The sequence below is a fragment of the Drosophila mauritiana genome, chromosome 2L (genome assembly GCF_004382145.1).
Source record: "Drosophila mauritiana strain mau12 chromosome 2L, ASM438214v1, whole genome shotgun sequence".
Lineage (NCBI taxonomy): Eukaryota > Metazoa > Arthropoda > Insecta > Diptera > Drosophilidae > Drosophila > Drosophila mauritiana.
Window position 1 is genome coordinate 11,089,112 of NC_046667.1, and position 10,918 is coordinate 11,100,029.

At 40.7% G+C, this 10,918-nt stretch overlaps 1 protein-coding gene across 1 annotated transcript; it reads right to left on the minus strand.

Annotated features, from left to right (window-relative positions):
- Positions 1–2,689: 2,689 nt before the first annotated feature.
- On the minus strand, positions 2,690–3,670 carry LOC117143559 (keratin, type II cytoskeletal I). Its single transcript, XM_033308305.1, has 4 exons — positions 3,518–3,670; positions 3,255–3,463; positions 2,967–3,199; positions 2,690–2,914 (listed from the first exon to the last, which is right to left on the minus strand). Exons 1-4 carry the CDS (start codon positions 3,584–3,586, stop codon positions 2,865–2,867), a joined length of 561 nt encoding a protein of 186 aa, XP_033164196.1. The 5' UTR covers positions 3,587–3,670; the 3' UTR covers positions 2,690–2,864.
- Positions 3,671–10,918: the final 7,248 nt, after the last annotated feature.

Here is a 10,918-nt window from a genome sequence, read left to right on the forward strand (position 1 = left end):
TTGGCCACCACCCGCTGATATCTGGGCTAGGGTTAGGATACGGTTTTTGGGATTCGGGATTCGGCGGGGGAGGCAGCGTGATAAATGCATCGGACGCAGCGGGTGGACGGCGAATAGAGTTGTCAACTCACTGGAGTAAAACAGGGCTGCCGTGCCAGCTGGATGAGCAGCATGAAAAATAGAGCCCAAGGGATGTGTGGGGATATGTCGGCTATGATTCAATTACGCCCAATAGAAATGTCACTAACAAGTTTTGCATATTAATTGAATTGGCGCTGCCGCGGGACACTTGAACTGCCAATTGATTTTTGTGGTTTTTCGACAAAAATGTCGAACAAATTGCGCAAAAATTTTTCACTCGCTCTGGAACACGCCCTTATCAACACTCCAGTCGGCCATGTATCTCGTTTTTTATTTGGCCAGGTGTGGCTAGTTGTTGTCGCCTCTTGTTTGTTTTGCATTAAACGGTTTGTTTTGCTAACCAAAGTGTTGATTTTATGGCCAGCCACCAGTTGGATTTTCTTTGTATTTTATCCAGCCACCAACAACGCGATATTGGAGCTACTGAATCAGCCAGTTAACTTCCAGCAGATATGTATATATCATTTCAATCTCTGCAATTTGCAATTTATATGCTCTGCAACAGTATAGTTTATAGAGCGGGAGTGTCTGCTATTTGTTGGCCTTAGGCAAAGATCAATAAAATCTCAATTATAATATAATAATATCTTTGATTTAAGCTTAGGAGTTTTAGGTAGGTAATAGTAGTTCTGGTATGTTACTTACAACAGTTTGAGCCATATGTGTTTGATTTCATTGACAGTTTGCTATCAGCCATTTTCTAAGCTAGAAACCTTTCTGTCTACGATGATATCTATTAAATCTTCCGACTAAGATTGATTACCCCAAAGCCGTCTTACAAAAACTATCGCCATACCTAAGGCATCCATTAAACAAAACACAATACTTTACATTTTATCCGTACTTAATATAACTTTGTATAGTGCCCCATAAACCCTTCATTACACGGCACTAAAGTCGGGGCAATAAAGGCAACTACAGCAACTAAAACCGAATATAAAAACTCAATTTGAATTCAAAAACCACCAAAAATGGTGCGTGCTTATCGCCTTGCCTTTTCCTTTGGACCCCGAGTTTAGCCCGAATCTGAAATTAAACCTGAACCCGATGAGCTCGATAAAGCGACAAAAGCGGTCTAGAAAATAAATTAAAAATACATTTTTACGTAAATGTGGCACATTAAAAGGCAACTTGAGGAAAGCACATAATAAATATAAAAACACAATTAAATAAGTGCATAGAAAACAAATTCGAAACGAAAAAAACAGCCGACACAGCGCAACAACAGGGAAAACAAAAATAAAAAATAGAAATAAAAGAGCACACGAATTAAAATAACACCAAGATATTTCAACTACTCGACGTGAAAGGGCAATAACTAAAATGGAATCCCATCCTAAATACCCTGTAAAATAAGATCTTACTTAGAAAATACCAAAATAAGTGAGCAACATGAGTGTTTTGATTTTTTTAAACTTAAAATACTATTATTTTAGGAAATATTTTAAAATGTATGTTGATATATAAAACTTATAGATAGTCTAAAATGCTCAACTTTTTCCTAGTTTCCCCTCAAGCACAGCTGACAAAAGAGGTGTTAAGACAAGACCCAACCGAGTCGAGAAATGTTAATGTAAATTTCAATTGTTTTAATTTATTTGTGACCCCTTCGCCACCCGACAAACCGTCACGGACTAACTTAATGTTATATATACATATATATAACACACAACAAAACAAAAAAACAAAAAAAACTGAATTGAAATGAAGGCAGAAAACGGCGGAGTGATTGTCGGTTGGCTCTATTCTTTGGCCTATCTGTCCAAGACGTGACTGGCATTCCACCCGGGGATCCCTCCGTCCGAAGGGTTTCATGGTGGGGAACGGAACCGACCGTATCTGGATCACGACGAACGGAACGGTCTCATAACCGGAGCGATTCCATATAGTTTACTGAACTCTCGTCGTACAGAAAAAAAAATATATATAAATTAGTTCCTCCGAAATGGGCGCTTGTTAAAAACATAGTGGAAAATCGAGGAAAAAATGCAACGGAATGTTCGATGAAAAATGCGTTCGGTTTACCATTAATCCGCTGCCCTGATCCAGGGCGACAGATCATTACACACGCGCGGGACTTCCGAAATGGGAGGGAGTTCCTCATTTGGGGACATGCGACAGGCGAGTGGCGATGTTAGGGGCCCCCCAAAATCGTAAGTATATGTATGTAAATTTATTAATAAAAACTCCCGAAAAAACGGATGCACATTGGCCCCTAATATGTGAGGGTGGGGGGTTGTGCTGCTGCAGTTGTTGCCTGTCCGTAATTTATAGACCCGCTGCCGAATGACATGCTAACTAATAGTATCATCATAATTTATACATACAAATACATTGCATTTGTTATTTATGCCCTTGCGCCACCCCTCGCAACTAAAGCCACCCCCATCCCTTCCGTGATTTCCATACACAGATCCCCGATGACAGAGGTCACAGCACCCAAAAAGGGCAGAAGGTCATCCGGCGTTAATGGCACCGTTTGACCCTCGTCCGTATTTGAATATCGATTACAATTAAACGGTCACAACTGTAGATAACGAACACGTGATCGCAGATTGATAAATGTGCCAAATATTTATTATGTGATCAAATTATTATTCTTAAACGGGAAATTTCGAGTTATTTTCTTTGTGTTTATACATTTTATGGAGAGCCTATACTTTATTTTCAAGTGCCAAATGAGATCCGTAAAGTTAGTTAGGAAATAAAACTAGGGGGCTCTTCTAGAACCAACTACCTCGGTGGGATTGCGAAGGATTCGGATCGTTGAGACCTGCAAAAACGATTTTAATGCGATTCTTCATTAGGTAGGTACAACGCCTTACCGTTCGAGGAGTAGCCTCCAGCTAACCTTTGACCTCCACGCATGGAACCAACTCGCATTCCAGCGCCAAGGCCATTGCTCATGCCCATGCCGTGACCCATGCCTGAATCCATTCCGGAACCCATGCCTCCATCGAATCCCATTGACTCGGGCATGGCATGGCCCATTCTGTTACCCATTCTGTTACCCATTTCTTGACCAGGCTCTGGACCCATGCCCTGGACCGAAGCCGGGCTAATATAATCCAAAACACTTTTAGATCAGCCTTAAGATCCATAGAACAACTTACCCAACTTGAGAATGACCGTAACTGGGCTTAAAATTCGTGTACATGTTCATCATATTCTGGTTGTAGGAGGCAAATGGATCACCTGGAGATGGGTTATTCTGGTGGGATCCCATTCCACTGGATCCATGCATATAGTTGTGGGTGTTAGCTTGACTTGAGTGCAGCCACTGACGACCACCGCCTCCAGGAGGAGTACTACCCCTACCCATCTGAAACCATTCCATGGTTTAGCCCCGGATACCGAAGTACGTAGGCAGACTCACCTGTGAGTAGTTGGGATTTCCAGGACCACCATGACTGTACTCCCAATTAAACTCCGGACCGTTCTCCATCGTTAAAAAATTTGAAAATTTTCAAATGGTTTTAGAAAAAATTTTGTTGGCCGATCTGTTACCTTACTGAATGCCGGACTAAAAATGAGGAATTCTAATTCGAACAAGCTGAAGTACACGTTAATGTATTTTCCATGGCTACTTGATTTGAAAACTTTTAACTTGTTTTATTAATGCACACTTATAGGTTTATAATCTTCTATAACAGGAAAACAAACAAATTAATCATTTCGTTGTCGCATTATGAATATCATTAGCAAAAACCAGTCTGTGTTCTATACTCGCTCTTAACCGAATATTTAAGATCATGCTGAGATTTCGAAATGTTATCTTTGATCTTCTCATATAATCTTAGTCATAATAAAATTCAAATTGTGTGCAAACACACAAAGTCATAATAAGCATTTTTAATCACCATCTCGAGTTATGGACAATATGCCATTAGCCTATTAATGGCAGTTAAAAACAGCCATTCAAACTTATTGAATTAGTCATTTCAGTGTGGCTGATTTATGGAACTAATGTACAGATGCTGGTGATAAATAAATAAATGTTTAAGCAAATGTAGCGCAATAAATACTGATTATTGTTTTATTCTTAAAATTAATATATTCAGACGGTATGCTTGGTGAAAGTATTAAGAAATATAAACCAGTTGGATGGGAAACTACTAAATAAATATTGTCCGAAAGGGACTTTAGCACTACAAACATAAACCTATGTTGCGCCACACTTTGGTGGATAAGGCACCCTGTTATCCTTAGCGACTTCCACCTGTACTCACCGCATGCCGCACAGCTGTATCTTTTTCCCTGCCGCTGGCAAACCAGTTTCCTATCGATCCAAGTTTTTTTTATGTTTCTTGCCGATCTACAGAACAAAGGTTAAAGACTGACCTACAAAGGAGCAGCAGACAATGACAGATGACCTCATAAATTGCATCGTTATGAGGTTCATAAATATATTATTGCTTCATATTCATAATGCACTTGAGGCCAAGTGTCGGCATGTCCTTGGACCAGCCAGCAATGGGATCTACCTGTCGTCCCACAAAATGTATCTCCAGAGCCCTAAGATTTATGGCTGGAATGGCAAGAGATGAGGGCACGTTAGCTCTGCTTTTTTAGCAGCAATTTAAAATGCATAAAATATTTGATGATGGTCCCTTTAACTCAAAACAAGGCATCAGGAAGGGAAACGAGAAGTGCCCTGCTTTGATCGTCATCTCCCTGATGGCTAATCCCATTTTATGGCATTCGTGCGGTCTTGAGGCCGTAAAATTGTTTTGTCACCTGTTGAAAACATTTTTTATTTTTAATTGAAAAAATCTGTTTCGGGAATGCCGCGAGCTCCAGAGCACACAAAAATTTCATAAACTTCTTTGCGACCCTCGCGTCAGGCGGAAAAATGTTTTTCTTACGCTGACTTGCCTTTCTATTTTCTCCATCGACTTTTTGTCTAATTTTAAACGTATTTATACGTTGGAAAATATGAATTTCGACCGCTTAAGGTCCATCCTAATTGCTGCCAATTAACACCTTCAATAAGCCCAAATACCACGGGCCCATTTGTCAGGGCCACGGGGGCGTTCAAATGCCTTGCGGCTCCGGCAAAACATTTTGATTTATCAACTCTTTTTACATTCCCAACACGAGTGCATCGATCAGAGGCGGAGGACACGAAAATAGCTGCATTGGAACTCCGGAGTCATCGGAGTCATCTGCATTAAGATCCGACAACGACAACACTCGAATCGATTTAACTCTTTGACCCCGCCCACTCGTCGACCCCGATAGATCCAGGTTTCTGACTCGACCGACAGCCGACATATGCGAGGGTCTATTAAAAAAATTGTTTATGAAAACACACATTTTCGAGGCAATTAATCATTGGCATCATCGGTGGCGCGTGGGGGAACTATAGCCATATAGTACCCATCTCGCATCTTCCATCGACCGTAACCCCTTCATATCGTGCTGCTTCTGCCGTTGATGATCATAATAATGATGATGATCTCCATCTGCAGTAGCTGGCTGAGTGCCTCCAGTTTTCATTTGGAAATCGTTTTATGGTCCCATCTTGGGGAACTCATCGAGTTGAGGGGGAGTGTTAAACGTCTGCCAATTAGTGATGCTTGTTGGATGTGCTGTTGCGATCGTTTTCCTAATTGGCTGAAATATGAAAGGCCTTTCGCTTAATCACCGGAATAAATCCTCTCGATCGTAGCAGTTTCATGAAGATGTGAGAGCTTAAGAGGTGGGTCTAACACTATGTTTATTAAAGAGGATATTTAACAAAACCAATGATAATATAGCCTAAAAGATACATCTATCTATCTATCTATCTATCTATCTATGTTCGTTCTTAAAGATAGAAGATACAAAACCGATGAGCGCACAAGTCGAGCACTATTTCGGTTTTGTATTTTATAGATGTATATTTACACATACGCAATTTTATATTCACCTCCCGTTGTATTGCCGCTTTTGTTGTTGACAATTTGCGATATAAAAACTGATGTCCTGTCCGGCAAATATCCTCGAGGGATGGCCGGGATGGATGGTATGGATCTCTGTGTGATTTGATTGTGAAAACCGAAACAAACAAAAGTAATTTTTGAATGAAAAGCAATAAATTTGAAAACATTTATTGGTTTTTGGCTGGCTGTCATGTGCCAAAAGCAGCAGCAGCAACAACCGAAGGGGCATTGCTTCTGCTTGCATCATTTAGCCCGGCTTTATGAGTCGCACAGGCGGATAGGAAAAGATATAGATACATGTACTCGTACCATCCATACATCCACCCACAGATGGACAGATAGATGAATCCGTTGGCTTTTGGGGGTTGAGCGTGGAATGCTGAAGAATCTTCATTGGAGATTGACACTGGAAAACATTTATATGTACTTTTAGAATATGAAAAATATTCTGATTAATATGAAGTATATATCTTTAAGAATATAATTTATTAAAAAAAGATACTTTAAAATTTGAGTTGTAGTTCCGAATGCAGTGTTGCCCCTCTAGCGAATATGTAATAGTTTTGCTCAGTGCACTGCGAAGGAGCACTTGAGCGGGTTTCCGTAGTTCGGGCCTCGTCATTAGTCCCCGCATGGCGCGTGCCCGGGGTTTTCTATGGGTCCCCGAGCGGATCCCGACCAGGCCGTAGAAGTGCAGCGACAATGGGCTGGAATACTTCCGCAGTTGGCAGTTGCAGAAGGAACACTTCGCATAATAACAATAACAATAAACCCGAGCGGGACATGCAGGACAATGGAGGTGGTGCCCTGTGGTGGTCTAATGAAAGGGGGTGGACCCGTTGGCCAGTGGTCAGGGATCAGGGGTCGGAGGTCGGGGTCGGGCAGTTTAAATTGTGTCATGTTCGCATTTTGGGACACATCCACCTCGATTTTTAGGACTTCTGACCATTGTGGCAGGCTCAAAATTGAAATATTACACTTTTCACTCGAAAGCGGCGCTTTGTCAGCAGCAATAACTGTGAAATCAATATCGAAACCTTCGACGACCTTTTGCCAATCTGACAGATGACCCGAACGTCCTTCTGCCCATCCTGTCAACTGGCAGGACATTAACTCAGTTCACTTTCCAGTGAAAATTAATGTGCCATATATGACGCTTCAATGAGTGGGTTCTGTCACTTCCGATTCCCATAAATGTGATCCTAATGATGCCACTTTTCAATCCCAGTTCCCAGTTCAAATGGGTAAGTTTGATACAATGCTGGTGTAATTCAAATCCTTGAAATGATTTGTGGGATTAAACGTCTATTTTAGCAGGACATCTGGAAGTGTTACAGTTGTATTAAGGATGCATGGTATAAATATGTTAAGTAAAGTATATTTTTTTGTAAATTTATTATAGAAATGATATATCACATCAAATCACTTTTGAATCTTGTAGCCTTAGGAATTTCAGTCTGAATCCTGCGGGCTATTGGCCTTCCTCCCTTCTACCCGTAACCTTTGACCCCCCATCCCTGATGCTTCCCTCTTCCGCTCCCGCACAACACCAACACACACACAGCAGACTGTCAACGCATTGTCAATTCTATTTTTATGTTTTATGTTTTTCGTTTTGTTTTCGATTCATTTATGTTTTCCCTGTTGTTCTTGTTCCCGTTTTGCGTGGCTTCCGCTGCGCTTCATTTGGTCTCCTCAAGCGGTTGTCATTTTTTTTCCAACATTTTTGGTATGTGCCCTCGTTTTGCCCACCCCCCTAAAACAAAGACAACCCCCTACCCCAACCTTTTTGTTTTTTTAATATTCGAGTGTAATATTTCAGTTTTTTGTGTGCTCCCTTTTTCGAGCTGCCTACGCGGGGTTTTTCGGTGAATGTGTGTTGACAATTTGTTGGTTGTTTTGGAGAACCGCTAAATAGCTACAAATTTATGAGCGTAAATAGCCGGCGTAAATCAATTTTTAATGCATTTCCATTTCCATTTGGTGGCCCGCCAAATGTCAACAGCAAATTGATGAGGCGACAGTTATGCATACGTGGAAATGTTTATTTAGAACAATTCGACGAGTTTCCTTTGCTGCTCGAGTGAAAACATCAAGGATACGCCTGGAAATGTAAGCAGAATGTTTTTTTAGTGATTACTGAAATAAAAAAAACCTTTTAATTATATTACAAGTTGTATACTTGCAAGTTAATCTTGTGATCATGCCCAACTTTAACTTTAAAAACTTAAATTTATTCCTTTGAATTGGCAGGAAAACAGATGAATTACTCAAAACTTAACCATCGCATAATGCATATGTACAAATGCAAATTTTCACTCCCATACACACACACACACATGAATTACTTATCCTTTGCGCATGGGTGTGTGTGTGTGGAATTTGTCGCATGTTTGGTTGCAGCTTTTCCATCAAATCCAATTTAATACGCTTAAGTTCTTACTTTTTGTTTTTCCGCCTTGCTTTTATATGTATATGGTAAAATAAAGAAAGCCACATGCAAAAGCAAATGGGCGCCCACTTTCACCGCCCACCAAACGATGTCGGCTCAATTTAATGTTATCGATTTTTAATTTTCCTATTCGAACTTTTTGCTTACTCGCAGACTTGCGAGCATTTTTAGTGCATACCTTACCCAAACCCCGATCCCCCCACCCCCCTGGATTAATGTGAATTACAGGGTGACCTGACCGCCCTGCACCTTTCCCCCCACGATTTTCCAGCACGTAAATAGTTAAGGCCTGTAATTTAATCGCATTTGTATCGATGCTTTTTGTTTTCCCGCCACCAATTGTCTCTTTGCAATTTAGCAACTATTTTCCTGCCGTTTCAGTTTCAATTCGAATCGAATTCAAGGCGTGGAAAAATAGTCGCGCTAATACACAAGCGGCACAAAATGATATACATAAGCAAGCATTTATATGGGGCCATCGATTCGAATCGATGGGAAGCCCTACAGATGAGCCAAGTTAGCATTTTCATTCGGCATCCATATTGTTTGCAATGGTCTTTCTTTTTTTTCGCGCTGTAATTAACGCTTTGTGCCTTAAATATCGAATTAAAAACCTTTTGTGGAACTTTCGTAATTGGATTTACGGCGGATAAGACGCGTAACGCTATTTGGAGCGGCATTCGTAGATACTTCTATATACCAGATGAGATATGATAATTATAGAGAAATTTCCAAACTTGTCTGCAGTGATATGCAAACTGTCTTGAATTATTTTCAAGTAACTCCCTCTAATGAAACTTATTCCGGACTCAAGAATTGCTCATCCAGCGCATTGTCGTTACGTTCAAAAATATTTCACGCTTTAATTAAAAATCGAAATTGAACTGCCAATAAAATGTTTGTTAACCAACATAACCGCATCTGTTAATGTCCGCGGATAGGGAGCGCCATGCTCAATGGAGGGCATCCGGTACGGAGTAACCGAGTGCCGTGACGCCATTTCATTGCCTCTCTTTATCAAATTTTTTTGATAAAAAGGCCGCGCCAATAAATTAAATGTATAAATTCATTTAATGAATTTCGAATTTGTTTCATTGTTTCAGGCCGCGGAGACAAACGAGCCCAAACCAAACCAGATGACGTACTCGAGTGTGCATATTAAAAAACCATCAGCGTGTCAATATGTAATTTGTGTCGTCGATGCAGCCACTGCTCTCAAATAGAACATAAATTAAATATCAATGAAGCACCCACCCCCTCATTCGAATTTTTGCCGCAGCTGGCTGCCATGGTTTTCCCGGCAAAGATCTGAGGGTAAGCCGAAATTGATTTGCTCCTTAGCCGAGCAACTTCTCGGCTTCGATCAATATGTGGATCTATAGATCTATAGATCTGTGGAATCGGTGTTGACAAATTTTCCAAAAATATAAAGACCAGAATCCGGGCGCAAACAATGCCGGCTACAGTAGCCAAAGACAATTACCCGGGCACTCGTTGGAAAGTTAGTTAAAAGTGCCCCTGAAGGATCCTCGTCCTCGTCCTCGGATCTTGAATCTCGAATTTGGAATCTGGGAGGGATCGTGTGCAATCAACCGCAGTTGCCCAAACAAAGGGCAAAGACGACACATGACGGATGAGTTGTTTGCGCAACCTAATGAAACACGCTTTGTCTGGAGGATCAGCCAGGATGCCTTCGAGAAATTTGTCAACCGAGTTCATTAAGCCGGTCTCGGATCCCCGTTTCTGTATCCCATATCTGTCCCCAGACCATTAAATTCCAATCTGTCGTCGCCGCTCTTTGATGGCTCGGAAATTATTAGGGATTTATTATGATTATTATATTAAGAGCACAGCAGGCAATACCGCAAACAATGAGTGAATTGAATGGACTGGAAAGCGGGAACCTGTACCTGGGTATCGCTGTTAGAGATTCAGTTTTTGTCAGCCACCAAATATTATTTTACATATCAATTATTTAATTGTTCTCCAGCAGTGGTTGGGTATTGTTCGTCCAATTGTTTGCCAATGACAATCTGGAAAATTGCATGCCGAAAATCGAGTAGATGTCCCTGATTTTCACATAATTACTTGGGTTTTCTTGGGGAGCCTTGTGAGTCACACTGGGAAATGTGATATTTTTCCGTATTTAATTTATGGTTGGAATACGGGAAATTTGTTATCCACATTTGTCGCAGATGGAGAAGAAAAGCGCAAGCAAAGATTGAGATCAACAGCATATCGATTACGATTTCGAAATAATTGGTTTACAATAGGCAATATGTCATTTGATTTGGTCGCGGACTAAACGATGGGGAAATGGATCAGGTATTTAATATATCTCTAAGATTTATTTAACTGGATTTCACATATATATATAATTTTATATTCAAGTAGTGTATAA

What these genes read in the sequence shown, in the direction of transcription:
- LOC117143559 (XM_033308305.1), bottom strand. Translation starts at nt 3,586, where the DNA reads ATGGAGAACGGTCCGGAGTTTAATTGGGAGTACAGTCATGGTGGTCCT. An exon ending in TACGGTCATTCTCAAGTTGG is followed by an intron (nt 3,200 to 3,254) that starts GTAAGTTGTTCT and finishes GGATTATATTAG; the next exon opens with CCCGGCTTCGGTCCAGGGCA. An exon ending in TGGAGGCTACTCCTCGAACG is followed by an intron (nt 2,915 to 2,966) that starts GTAAGGCGTTGT and finishes TCGTTTTTGCAG; the next exon opens with GTCTCAACGATCCGAATCCT.